A 14,026-nucleotide genomic window follows, 5' to 3' on the forward strand; every position below is an offset into this window, starting at 1 on the left:
GTTGCACATGTGCACATTTGCTCCATAAAACTGTCAACGCCTTCCTTTCCGGTGACGTCACCTCCCGTATGAAGCCTTGTCAACCAGCGAGCAGTTCAGAACCTTTTGCAGGAAAAATATGCTTGTGCCCCAGAGTACAGCCTGGAAGGTGGCTCCCCAGAGAACAGATGTGGGGAGTGCAGGATGTTGCCATCTGGATGAGAAGCCTTTTCGTCTGCTTTTCCTCCTGCAGAGTACAAGTTTGCTCTCATATCCGGCCCAGGCATAGCTGAGCCCTCGGGGTGGGCGGGCTCCGTGAAGTACACCAGCCAAGAAACGTGATGGATGTGCACACCCTGCGTTCTCAGCTCGATCCAACCTCCCCACCATGCTTGTCCTGGCTGCTGCCTCTCCCCAGCTTCGAGGCCCATTACAGAGTCCGGTTACATGTCTTTCCAGCTGCATGTGCGTATGTGGATGGTCTCCAGGTGCCAAGGAGCCAAAAGAAACAGCTGTTCCCCCCCCCCTGCAGCTAGCAGCAGCCCGCCTGGGTATTGCAAGAGCCCGACCGAGAACAGAGTGCCACCGGGGGAAGAGAGCCCTACCTTGAACCACTAGGCAACACAGCAGTGAAGTGTGGCCACCTGATTTAAAAATAAATGTGCCGGGATGGGTCAAGTTAAGGGCAACACTGTGGATAAACAATACATGCATGCTTTGTTTTGATCCTATCACTTTCGAAGGAGTGACACTGAAAGATGAAGCCAGACATGGGTTTGGTTTAGTTTCTCTTTATGTACCCATTTGTAATGCACATTATTTCCTCTCTCTCTCTCTCTCTCTCTCTCTCTCTCTCTCTCTCTCATATGCCTGTCCCAAGCTCTGCTTTTACCTCGCCCCAATTGGGACAATATCAAACTGACAGGTTGTGCTTTGCACGAGTCGAACTACAATATGTCTATTAAATCAGGAAGGTCCCCCATGTGGGTTGACCCATGCTGGCACGGCTTCCGTTCCGACACCAGTTTTCACAGCTCACGTGCACAACAGGGTACGTTCAGTGTGCAACCAACCTGCGGCACAACGCAGATGGCATGGGCTGACGGCGCACACGTGGGATGGTGGATAAAACTTGAATTCCATCCTTGCCACCGCTAGAAATTTCCTTATTACGCTGCGCTTTGCACCGTGGGACAACTTCAACGGTCTTTCAGGATCAGTGCCAATCTGTACTTCTCAGTGGTTAAGTCTGCGGCCCACCAGCTCCACGGTAAAAAGCCGGACCACTTTGCAACCTTCAGCCGCAGTCCCAGCTGCTCCACGCTTCATGAGATCTTGTTAACTTCGCTCGGCTCTTCACAGCCGCTGCGCACTTTTGCAGACGCGGTCAAGACTATTCCTTCACTTTCTACTTGCTCGATGTGGCAGTGATGGGAGGGGGGCATTTGTTCACCCCCAAAATCCCATCGGACCGTGTCACAGAGAAAAAGGGATGAAGTTCTAGCTGCCCAAAACTGAAATCCCAAGTCTCTCTCAACATCCTTCTCCCCAGCAGCTTAAAAGTCAGAATTGCATCATTCCCCCAAGCAGCACCTTGGGAATGTTTCACAACAACCAGTTGCGCTCCCTGGCGAATGCTGCTACAAAACTCTCATCTTTTTAATAAATATATACCTTTCTGTGATCAGTCAAGGGCGTGTGTCGCTGCGATGGAGAGAGAGAGGGAACGCATCCTTGAGGGAAGGAGTACATACCTCTCGGCTCCAGTTCTGCTGCTGCTGCTCCTGCCTTAAAGGAAGCTGTTCCGGAGGCTGTTATGTCAACAAGCAGTTCTGTGTGACCCAGAAGCTTGCAACCCCAAGGTCAGGGCATCTTTGCAGGGAAACAGTCCAACACACACAGCCAGCCAGCCATGCCTGCTGCTCGGCTCCTGCCTTTCATCACTCACCCTTCTTGGCGCGGGCCGAGTCTCTTAATGGTCCATAGCATGGATCATCACACTGAATAAAAACAGGGCAAAGTTGCCCACGCGCCACCCGGTTCCACTCTCCTCTGGCTGCAGGACATCACAGGGCCCCCTCAAAGCCCCCTTCCCGGCTCCCCCTCGTTCTGCCATGGGTTACAAGAAAAAGGTGGGGTTCTCTCTCCTTCGGGTCTACCTGTTGGGGCTTTGGCTCGGTGATGGCCTCATAGGGCCCCTTGTTCCAAAGGGACGGGCTCCTCTTGCTGCTTCTTGCGCTGCCGCCCCCTCTTGGCCCGCCAGCAGGCCAAGGCGCCCACCAGCAGGCCCACCCCGAAGACCAGGGTGGCCACGGAGACCACCTTGGCGATGTCCATCTGCGGTCCATTGATGGTGAAGGTGATGCAGGTGGCGGCGATGCCAATGACCAGGGAGACGATGCCAAAGGGGAAGACACAGCGGTACCAGGATTTCTCCGTCCCCCCAGTGGCCAGGGCCAGCTTGTTGAGCGTGGCCGTGGAGTCTGTGGTGGCGGCCACGGGCAGCCCCGGCTTCCCTCCTTGCAGGCAAGTGAGCGAGTTCGTCTTGCAGCCCATCATCTTGGCGAGGCACACAGCAGAGGACGGCCGCGCAAGTCCAGCAGGCCAGTGGGGACTTGGGTCTGGCCCTCCTGCCCTGCGACACGGCTTTCCCGGCGAGCGGGAGAACAGAGAAGTGAATCAAAGTCCTGCTTGCCTCTGCTTCCCTCCTCCTTATTTTGTCTGGCAGAGTCTGGCCCGGCTGCCGCTTCTCGCTGTCTGCTCTGAGCTTTGGAGCTGCAGACTCTTTTGCTGTAGCGCTGAGCGGCGATTGGCGGAGGGGAGAAGTGATATCATGCCCGTGGGTGGGAGCTCAGTTAACCGTTTCGCAGGGGAGCCGTGGGCAAACACACACTGCCACGGAGTCCCAGGTTGCAAGCCGCGTATGGTGGGCTTTTCAGCATCGAACATCATCGTTTTCCACTCAGGCTGCTTTGCTCATTCAGTGCCGGGTTTGTGCCTTTGTGGTTCATTGATTCATTGCCAGCGCTTTTAACCTTTTTTTGCGTGTGTGTGATGCATTTCATCCTTATTTCTAAGCTGTTTGGGGTGGACGATGAGGCTGTCAGCGGCAACTAGTCATGATGGCTATACATTAGCTGGAGGAAGCAGGGAGATGTAAAGCATCAACAATTAGATTTGAATTTGATGTGCTTGTTTGCTTGTCATTGCATCTATCTATCTATCTGTCTATCTATCTATCTATCTATCTATCTATCTATCTATCTATCTATCTAATGATTGCTAGGAAAAAAACATGGGGGGGCACAATTTCTTGTGGTCTTCCCAGAATTAGCTGGTTGGCCACTGTGGGAACAGAACGCTGGACCAGATAGGCCTTTGGTCTGATACAGCACAGTTTCCTTATGTTCTTATGGATCTTTTATTTATTTACTAGTGCCTGGAACCAGCTTCACATGGGTTGGATTGTTGTTGTTACATTTACATCCCACCTTTTTCCTTCTTGCAAAGAACCCAAAGCAGCTTACATGATCCTCCTCCTACTAGTCTCACAGCAACCCTGTGAGGTAGGTGAGGCTGACTGGCTCAAAGACACCCAGTGATAGGGTGACCAAATGAAAAGGAGCACAGGGCTTCTTTATCTTTAACGTTTGCACAGAAAAGGGGATTTCAGCGGTGCCATTTGTATGCATGCAGCAGCTGGTGAAATTCCTGCTTCATCATAACAGTTAAAGCTGCAGGAGCCCCGCCTTCTTTTGTAACTGGTCACTCTAGTATAGCTCCTGCACATGGACACACTTAAATTATTTACATTTAAATAATTGTAAAGGGCTGCTGCCTACCAGTGCTGTCTTCATTTGGGTTGAAAAGAGTGCCTTTGTTTTGCAGCCCAGGCCACCTCTACCTTGCCCTTATGTTCTTGAGCCGTGTCCACCATGACAAGTATCTTATGAACGGGCAAGCCTCTCCCCCATGGCAGCCATTTTGTGAGAGCACCCATGACCCTCTCAAAATTCCAAATGTGCCCACTGACTCAAAAGGTCAGGAATCCCTGCATTCACTTGAAAAAGCAAGGAGAGTCTCAATTATCCTGAGGCTCTGACAGATGTCACTACTCCTGCTTCACTCTCCTGTGTCCCTCTTCCATTATACCACCAGCAGCTCTTCTCCTACTTATTTATTACATTTATATCCCGCCTTTTTTCCTCCAAGGAACCCAAAGCAGCGTACATAATCCTCCTCCTCTCCATGTTACCCTCACAACAACAACCCTGTGAGGTAGGCTGGGTTGAGAGTCTGTGACTGGCCCAAAGTCACCCAGTGGGTTTTCATGGCTGAGTGGGGACTAGAACCTGGATCTCCCGACTCCCAGTCCAACACCTTAGCCACTACACCACACTGGCTCACATCCTCCCCCCATGTCATTTATATGTCTCAAATGCTGCAAAATGTTGCCAGCTAAAGCAGACAGCTATGGGGCTGGCCTAGCTCCATTGTCAGGCAAATCCTTCTATGTAAGGCAGAAAGTTTCTCAAACGTCCAGCAGCTGCCCTGCTGGTTTGGAATTGCATCTGAGACGAAAATCAACTCCCCCCCCCCGCCCCCCTAGGAGGCCAGAAGGGTGCTGTTTTTCCAGGACCAATAAATTCAGTCTTTGAACTATTCTTTCAGCTGTATAGCTAGAACACCCCTGATGAAGATGGTGGGGTTACTCCCTCTCCACCACCCCCTACCCCAATGCACACATCAATGGAAGCAGAATGCAGCCTCCTGAGCAGGGCACCAGAAAATCTCAAAGGAGGAGACAGTTGGGGACAGAAAACTCTCAGTGCAATCTTTCATCATGGAGTCGTACAACTGTAAAGAAACCAAAGAGCACCTAGTCCCCCCCAAAGAAGACAGGCATGGAGGAAAAGGGGACAGAGGCCTATCTTTGGTTTCTCTTTACAATCCTAGAAGGGGGAAGAATCTGCCATAACCCAGGGGTCTTGGGATGCTCCCCCAGGGACTGTAGGATTGTCCTGCCCGTTTATTAGAGCCAAACACATTTTGGAAATATCATTTCTTTCCTCAGGGGCAATCTGCAGAAGTATGCTTCTTATTTATTTTATTTATTTTTATATAGGAGGCAAACCTTTGCATGTTTTTGCAGAAAAAAGTTCTAAAACTCGCAACATTTCCCAGCCATACCTCAAGGAAATAGTGACACAAACATTAGAAACAATAAGAGGGAGATGAGAGGGAAGTAGCACCATTTCACCAGCCCTGCTGAAGACCACTTTTTTTCCTCTTCCCTCCCCATCTCTTCTTCCTTGTGTGCCGTGTCTTTTTAGACTGTATTCATGCAGGCAAGGAATGTCATTTTACTGATTGCACGTAAACTACAATAAAATAATAATAATAATAATAATAATAATAATAATAACAATAAATGAACAAACACCAATCAAAGAGACTTCTGACATCTTAGCCTCTGTGGGCGCATGGTGTGTTACAGGAGACATTAGCTCTGATGATAATGCCCTGCCAATTTCAGCCCAATGGTTGTACTATTTTATATATTAAGTTTGGCAAAACTGCAGTTTATAGGAGGTCTGCTATGTTCCCTAGAACAAAAGAGCTGGCACATCCAATTACAGTAGTTGCTTGTGACACTAAATGTTCCCCTGCTTAATGTACAAATTGGCACAAGTTTCTGGGGTATTCCAAAGAAACACAGCAGTGAAATGGTGCACAATGTGTGTTCCTCGATTCTCTTCTTGCTACCATAAAGCCCTGACCCGTATCATAGTGGATTCATCCCAGGCCATTTGGGATGGAAAAAAGAAGGCATGAGGAGGAAGAACTGGCAAGCGCAGAGAGGAAGAAAGGAAAAATAATTCCTGCAATGAAATAAAGGAATGGAAACGAATCCAGCCAGAGTTGACCACATTTAAGTCCTGTCCATCTCCATGCAAGGGTTAAGTGTGTGCATCCCTGCTGGCCAAAGGAAGGAACTGCAAGAGGGCCAGATCTGCCCTCTTGGACTTGATAGGTCAAGGCAGATCATGTGATCAGACCTGCCACACTATTGGTGGTACCCAGAGAAGAGCCTCCAAGGATGTTCTTAACAGCCAGGGAGATGGCACTCTTTAAGGTAGACCAATCCTGAGCCATGTAACGATCAACACAAACACTTTGAACAGAGCAAAGCAAACACTTTTGTCTTGGGCATTGACCTTGCCATGTTGATAAGCCTGACTCACTCCCTGAAGCATGCCCACCCAATTTGGTGGGAGCTGAGCCTGGCAAGAATATAGACTTCCTGGCATGCCTCATCCTTATTCTACCTTCTGCCCACCCCAACCAGATGAACTCCAGATGTGTTGGATTACCGTTCCCAACCAAGAAAGATGGTTTTCTGGTGACATGGTTCCCATTCATTTCTGTGCATGCCGGAGAGCCAGTGGGGTGTAATGGTTAGGGTGCTGGACTGGGACTCAGGAGATCCGGGTTCTAGTCCCCACTCAGTCCTGAAGCCCACTGGGTGACTTTGGGCCAATCACTGACTCTCAGCCTAACCTACCTCACAGGACTGTTGTGCAGATAAATTGGAGAGGAGGACGGGGGTGTTCACAGCCTTGGCTCCTTGGAGGAAAGGCAGGATATAAATACAATAAATACATCCAAGACCAACCATTACTCAAAGGTTATTCCAGAAAGATGCCCTAATATGATTAAGGAATGAACGATTTCTTGTCACGTTTGGTTTTGTAATTGTCTTGGCATCATAGTGGTATAACGGCTCATCTCTCACATTTCTGAAATGTACATTCAGAATGCAGTTATACATTTCCTCTCTCCCTATATATATATAATGTTAATTACAAAAAGAAAGAAAGAGAAAACTAAACCTGCCAGTTTTCAAGAGCAACTGCCAGGTCATTGCTGTAGATTTATTGCACACAATTTCCCCTTCACACAATCCAGATAAACAGGAGCTGTCCAGAGTACCAAAACCACAACCTCAGCCTTACTTGCTTTCTGGTTGTCTGAGACATTTTCAAAAGGGGGGGGAATGCAAATCATGTAGATCAGGGGTGTGCAGAAGGTAGATCTCTAGATATTTGGGACTTAAACTCCCAAAGGACCCTGCCAACATGAAAGGTGGTCAAGAACGTTTGCAGCTGAAGTCCAAATCCCCTGAAGATCTACTTTCTGATCTCCCCTGGCATAGCTGCCCAACTTATCATGTATTGTGTCCTCCCACTCCACAGTCTCTCTAATCTGGAGTTTCTGCCTGCCTACATCTACTACTCCTACTGACCAGGAGCACGTGGGGGCCTGTACATAATGCTGTTCTATATCTGTTTGGGTTCTTTGGCTTGTGGTGAGCTATACACCCATTTCCATAGAGGAACTTTTATCCCTCTCTCAAAATACTAGAACCTGGGTCATCCCATGAAGTTGATTGGTGGGAGATTCAGGACGGTTAAAAGGGAGGGCTCCTTCACACAGCACAGAGTTAAATTATGGAATTCACTACGACAAGATGTAGTGATGGCCAATAATTTGTATGTCTTTAAAAGAGGTTGGAAAAATTCCTGGAGGAGGAGGAGGCTATCAATGGCAACTAACCCTGATGGTTATGTGCGTCCTCCAGTATCCAAGGCAGTAAGCCTGTGTGCGCCAGTGGCTGGGGAATATGGGTGAGAGGGTGCTGTTGCACCATGTCCTGCTTTGTTGGTACCTGGTGGACAGCATTGGTGAGACAGTAAGGCAGAAGGCAAGAAAGTCTGTCACAGCAATATACCAGAGAGCATCATTGTTACATGTTAGCTTATTCTTATGCAACTTAGGTCTCCAACACGGCACCTATAGACACCAGTGTGCCTATAAACACCTCTTAGTTCCTGACACGGACTCTCCTGATTTTTATTGTATGAATTAATATTTGTAAACTACTTTTTTTTTTAACTGGGAGGCTTGCATGCTGCAAAGCAGAAAGCTGCTCTTCAAGCCATGTATATTTGGGTTCAAAAGAGTCATTTTGCCTTCTGGGAAATGAGTGCTTTGTGACTGGTCATGCCCACTGGGGCAACCATTTATAAATGAGCCACCCTTAACAGCCATTTTGTAAGAGAATCCACAACATGCTGAGAACTGACCCAAAAGCGATGGGGACCCCTGGCTTCCAATACAGACAAGCAAGAGTCAGGCACATAGAAAGCTTCCCAGTGGCTAAACATCTGAAATATATTTGGATCAAGAGCTTCAACCTCAAACAGACATGTAATAAACTACAAAGTCCTGGTAAAAGCCTCTTCTAAAACTCTGACCAAGACTTGAAAAACACTCTGCAGGGCAGGCTGTCTCTTCTAAAAATGCATTCCATTATTAATGTCGATCCCAGTGGATGCTGGGACAGAATTCTTCTTGGGCAGTCATTCAGATCTGGCACCTGCTGTCTATAGCTAGGGTGACCCTATGAAAAGGAGGACAGGGCTTCTGTATCTTTAACAGTTGTATAGAAAAGGGAATTTTAGCAGATGTCATTTGTATGCATGCAGCACCTGGTGAAATTCCCTCTTCATCAAAACAGTTAAAGCTGCTGGAACCCTGCCCTCTTTTGTAGCCGGTCACACTACAAACCCTCTCAACTGTGGATTTGCCTAAGGTGGTCTTGGAAATAAACTTCAGATTTCTATCATGAGCAATTTACATATAGGTCTCACTTGATTTTCCATGCAGGCAGCTTACGGCAACCCATGGGAGAAGGCTAGTATGGTGTAATAGTTCAAGTACTGGACTGGGACTTGGGAGATCCAGGTTCTAGTCCCCACTTGGCCATGAAGCTCACTTGGTGACATTGGGCCAGTCACTGACTCTCAGCCTAGCCTACCTCACAAGGTGGTTGTTGCGAGGAGAAATGGAGAGGCCCACCGTGTAAGTCACCTTGGGTTCCGTGCAAGAGGGGGAAAAGGCAGATATAAACGCAACAATAAATTGAAACATCAAATAAACTTTCCTCAACATGAGTCCCTTCGGGTATTTTGGCCTACAACTTTCACCAGCCTCAGATCTAACTTTTATCTACCCTTGATGGGCAAATCTAGATCTACATTCCCCCCTTAGGGCATTGCAAGGCATTTAGACATTTCAGTACTGAGGCCCATAGGACACAAGTTAGCATAAAATCTGCATACGTGAATATTAGGGATGTGCTCCGCTTCTAATTGGACCGGAGAATTAGAAGCGGAGCGGGGTGCTTCGCCTCCTCTTAAGCCAGAGGCGAAGAGGATTGGGGGGCCGGCAGAGCGTGGCGAAGAGGATCGAGGTGAAGGCGGATCCTTCACCTCAATCCGGAGCTCTGCTGGAAAGGTAAGTGGGGTTTACCGGGCCCTGCCGCTGTCGCCCATGCGGCGACAGCGGCAGGGCCCGGTAAACCCCCCCTCCTCTCCCTTACCTGCCTCCGTCCGCGGTCCATTGGCTTCTTCAATTGAGCCCGCAGTTCAACCAGGAAGTCTAGGCCGCACTTGCGGCCCAGACTTCCTGGTTGAACCGTGGGCTCAATTGAAGAAGCCGACAGACCGCGGACGGAGGCAGGTAAGGCCCCCCTCCCCCTTGGTCCCTTATCGGGCTCTGCTGCCATCGCCGCACAGGCGGCGACAGCAGCAGGGCCCGGTAACCCCCCCGCCCTCCTCTCCCGGCCTTACCTGGTGCCACTCCCCTCCACTGCGGAGCTCCGATTCGGAGCCGGAGCTCCGCGGCGAAGAGGAGCGGAGTATGGGCAGAGTGGCACGGAGCGGCCCACGGGGTGGAGCGGGGGGTCCGTGCACACCCCTAGTGAATATATATCTATATATGCAAATTAGAAATAATTACTAGGATTTATTCAAATGTCACAGGAGGCAATGCCGGTGAATTCATTTCTCAGATAAAATATATTCTTCTATCCATTCATACCCTGACTGAGATCATCTTAAACCAATGCGGAGGGGGGGGGATGGGGGGGAGGAGCTGTTGCAGCATGTAGAAAGGAACCGTTAACCCGTTCTTCCCCAGCTGCAATCCTCTTTGTAAAATGCCCCCTTGATTAGCAATTGTGCTGAGAGAGAAAAACTTCCATGGGACCAATGGGCACTCAAGGCTCTGTGGAATAGACCTAGGGCCATGGGAAATAGATCCTCCATTGTCGTGACTAGGCCTGTTCCCCTTAGGCTGGGGGGAATGGGTTTCAGGTGATCAATTGGAATCAGATTCTGAAGCAGTAGAGACAGCACCAGAAATTTACTAGCCTACACAGGATTGGGGGAGGTTCGCATCGTTTTGCCTAGAGAAAAATTCCTAGAGGTTAGACTTTCTTCAGGAGGGAAGAGATGTTTAATGCCTGAATGAAGCTTTGTGGATTACATGGCAAGCCTCTTTATTGTCTCCCAAGAAGGGACCCGGCCCTAGCAACGCTTGAAGTCCCTGATGTCTGCCAAGTCCAGAATGTCCTGCAAGAAACACTCAGTCCCTGAGCAAAAGCCCTCGTCCATCTAACTCCAAAACTGTTGCATCTTCTTAGCATGCAAGAGATTGCTGAGCGTGCACAAAGGCTGCCGTGTTCGCCTGGCCCCATCAGCATGCTACTGCCTGCCTGCACCCTATGGAAGCCTCCGCTTCGTTCTCAGCTTTCCCTAGCAATGGGAAGAACAGACTCCGCGCTTCACCACCGCCATAAACCATCACTGCCTTTTGGAGCCCCATTTCTCTTTCTAGGAACAAAACCCATTTTCCTCAATGACGGAGGAAAGCATTAGAGACCAGAAGGAAGTCTGCAAAAGCAATCAATGTGGTCGGAGGGGGAGGGGGGAAGAGAAAGATAGAGATGTGGCAAGCTTAATTGAATCCATTCAAGAAGGAAAGTGTGAGCCGCTTACTCCATTCCGGTGTAGAATCCAAAGGGAAGAAAACAAGGGGGACTCTGTACAAAGGTAAAGCACTCAATGCCCCAGGGAGGGCGGGAGGGATGGGAAAGTTTCCCAGGGCCTCCTTTTGCAAAAGAGTCCAGCTTGGAGACTTCGCTTTCTTTGGCCAAGTGTTTCAGAAAGGGAAGGGGAAAGAGATCTGTGCTTGGAAAACCTAAAGTGCCAAGGAAAATAGCTTCTTATGACTTGGACGCAGCAACCACGTTGGAATAGATTTGCTCATTCTTTGCCTAGTTTTATTCTGTTCGCTACAGAGAGAGGCGGGAAGCGAAGTAAAGAACTCAAGTCTCGTCCCCGGCTCACCAGAAGATTTGCTCAAATACAGCCAAAACAGGAACATCCAACCATAAGAGGGGGGTAACAGCAGACTTTGCAGAACCAAGCAGAAGTATTAAACATCTTCAGGGGGTAGAGTAGAACCCTAAAGGGAATAGGAATCCCCAATATTCAATGAGCATAGACTAATGACTGGCTGGAATACTGAACAGTAGCACTTCATACTGCAACATTCTGTTGCAGATTCCATTTGTGTTGTTTAATACCGAGACTGCCGTTGATGGCACACCCAAGGGGGAGGGGAGGGGGGAATCATACAGAATTCAAGGAGCTTTCAAATAATCAGGATTGATCTCTCAGTGTCACATGAATGTTATACTGCGGCTTGCAAAAAGGTCAACCTTCTTTTCCTCTTTCCCTCCTTCCCAGCTCAGTCTGGTTAAGGCGTCCAAATGCAAAAGAAAAGAGGGCTCCTGTATCTTTAATACAGACATGCAGAAATGATTTTAATCAGTGCAGCTGGGGATCTTGAGCTGACGAAAGCTACATCTCTTTGATATTCCCTATAATACACAGTTATTAAAGGCTGAGAAATTTTGCCTTTCCCCCACTTTTCTTTCTTCTTTTTTTTGTTTTTGTTTTTGTTTTGCATTTGGTCTCCTCATTCACTGCTGTGAGCGATGCAAGGATGTACTTATTTTATTTATTTATTTATTCATTCATTCATTCATTAGAATTAACCGAGTGATCATCCTGCTCCCGTTTCTCCGCACAGAGCAAAAGACAGATCCACACAGCTGGGTTTGTGTGACTCATTCTGTACAGAGAGGGAAGAAGGGAACACCTGACCCATTTGCAAGCGCTGTAGAGGGATGGATAGGTCTGCAGGGTGTCATCTACGCCAGCAAGGTAGGGAAAACACAGAAGCAAGACAAGATAATGAGACCCAGGTGCCCTCTAGTGGAAGCAGAGAATTATTGGGAATCCTTACATTTGTGACACCTTAATTTTATTACGGCATAAGCTTTCGTGGGCTATTTCTTTACTTAAACATTACTATGCCGCGTTTCATAAAAAATCACATCAATGTGGCAGGGAAAGTTTTTCCTGTCACTGGGCCACGTAAAACTCCAGGGGGAGGAGGAAATGGAATGGAGCATCCTGTAAAAAGGGTATGGCCGGCTGCAGCTCCAAAGAAGAGCACCCCACGCTGCAACTTTTTTTGCAGTGCCCACCTGTAGGCACAGAAAACAGTCTTCTAGAAAACAATGGCAACCTGTCAAGAGTGCTCAAAGGTTATGATTGTGCTCTGATTTCAACACAGAGATCCATAAATTGAAGAAAGCTGTGCTCACACAGAAGCAGGCCCTAAGCAACATAGGCTTGGGATGCACGGTGACACACACACACACACTGAATAAAAGATGGGCTTCCATGTGGATTCACAAGTCCTCATTACTGAAGCGTTTGCCAAGAACTTTCTTTAGTCACCTGTAGGCAAGTCATTCTCATTCATAAGTTCATTGCTGTTAGCCACAGGCATCAACAAGGCACAAAAACATCCATGCGGACAGAACCAGATAAAAACAAGGCAGGAGAAATTACACGTTCCATATGACAGCATTCACATTTAGGAAATACACCTTAAAACATTCTCATTTAAAATACACCTTGAATCTTAATAAAATTACTTACTGAATCTGAGAGTGAGATTGCTGCCAGAGCCCAGCTAGATGTAACCCAGGAGATTCAAGGCTGAAATATTCTTACAGCATTACCATTGTTTTAATCCTCCCGGCCTATAACCAGAGGGGAAGGCTGGGGGGGGGGGGTCTGGCCCCTTAAATTTCAGGATTCAGGGGAGGATTCAGGCCTCTTGCCATCCTAAAAGTTCTGGGGGAAAGCCGTTCATCAGGTCTGCAGGCCTTTTTAAAACAAAATTATAAACTGACTTTTTTTTAAAAAAAAAAAAGTTTATAAAAATATTTAGAGGGGGAAGAAAAGGGATATAAAGAGAACTTATGCCACTTCAGTTTACCAGGAACTTCACAGAGGCGCCCGGCTGTGGCACAGAGAGACGCAGGCTTTTGTGATATTGTCTTTCTCTGATAGGTTTCAACACATTCTGCCAACCCATGCTTACATCACTAATTAGCTATCAACTACACCTGCAATTAGGCTCCATTCTAACAGCTTAGTGAATAGATACTTTAGGCAAATATCCCTTGTTAGTTCATCAGTTACACACAGCGATCTTGCCTTGAACGGCCTCCCAAACTCTCTTCTTAGGAATCAGGAGGAAGTTCAAACCCTGAGGATGAACAAAAGTGAAGACTCAGGTGTGGAGATCTGAGCAAGCACTGTTATACACCTTCCTTGTGATTACAACTGTCTTCCGGAAAGGGCCCTACATGTGGGTGATGTGGAAAATCTTGCAGGTGGAGTAAGAAGAGCAGAAAGACCAGAATATTTTCCTAAAGGAACTGAACAAAGTTTCGCTGACAGCTTATTCACATTCCTGCTACCTCCATTTCACTGTTCTGTGCTGGAACAGCCTGTGCAGCAGGGTGGCCTATTTTACAGGAGACAGTCCTCTATTTGAAGGTGTCCTCTATTTTATGGGCTGTCTGGTCCGAGTCTGATTTAAAACTAAAAAACTTTAAGAGCGGGCCTTGAAGTTACGCGTCTACAGTTAGTTCCCGGACAGAAGGGTGAGCAGTCAGACAGCTCACCTAGGACCAGATCAGCCAAGCAGGATATAATACTATGAAAGTGGTTTGAAAACGGTATATGGAATGTGTCATGGCCCCCAACAGTTG

The 14,026-nt window shown here is 47.9% G+C and overlaps 1 protein-coding gene across 1 annotated transcript; it reads right to left on the reverse strand.

Moving 5' to 3' along the window:
* Positions 1–1,238: 1,238 nt before the first annotated feature.
* Positions 1,239–2,582, reverse strand: LOC134410193 (transmembrane protein 100-like). The gene has a single exon (XM_063143341.1). It carries the CDS (start codon positions 2,536–2,538, stop codon positions 2,167–2,169), a length of 372 nt encoding a protein of 123 aa, XP_062999411.1. The 5' UTR covers positions 2,539–2,582; the 3' UTR covers positions 1,239–2,166.
* Between the last annotated feature and the right edge of the window lie 11,444 nt (positions 2,583–14,026).

The sequence above is a fragment of the Elgaria multicarinata genome, chromosome 17 (genome assembly GCF_023053635.1).
Source record: "Elgaria multicarinata webbii isolate HBS135686 ecotype San Diego chromosome 17, rElgMul1.1.pri, whole genome shotgun sequence".
Taxonomy (NCBI): domain Eukaryota; kingdom Metazoa; phylum Chordata; class Lepidosauria; order Squamata; family Anguidae; genus Elgaria; species Elgaria multicarinata.

Excerpts from the sequence above, each read along its gene's own strand:
- LOC134410193 (XM_063143341.1), bottom strand. The coding sequence starts at position 2,538 with ATGATGGGCTGCAAGACGAACTCGCTCACTTGCCTGCAAGGAGGGAAG.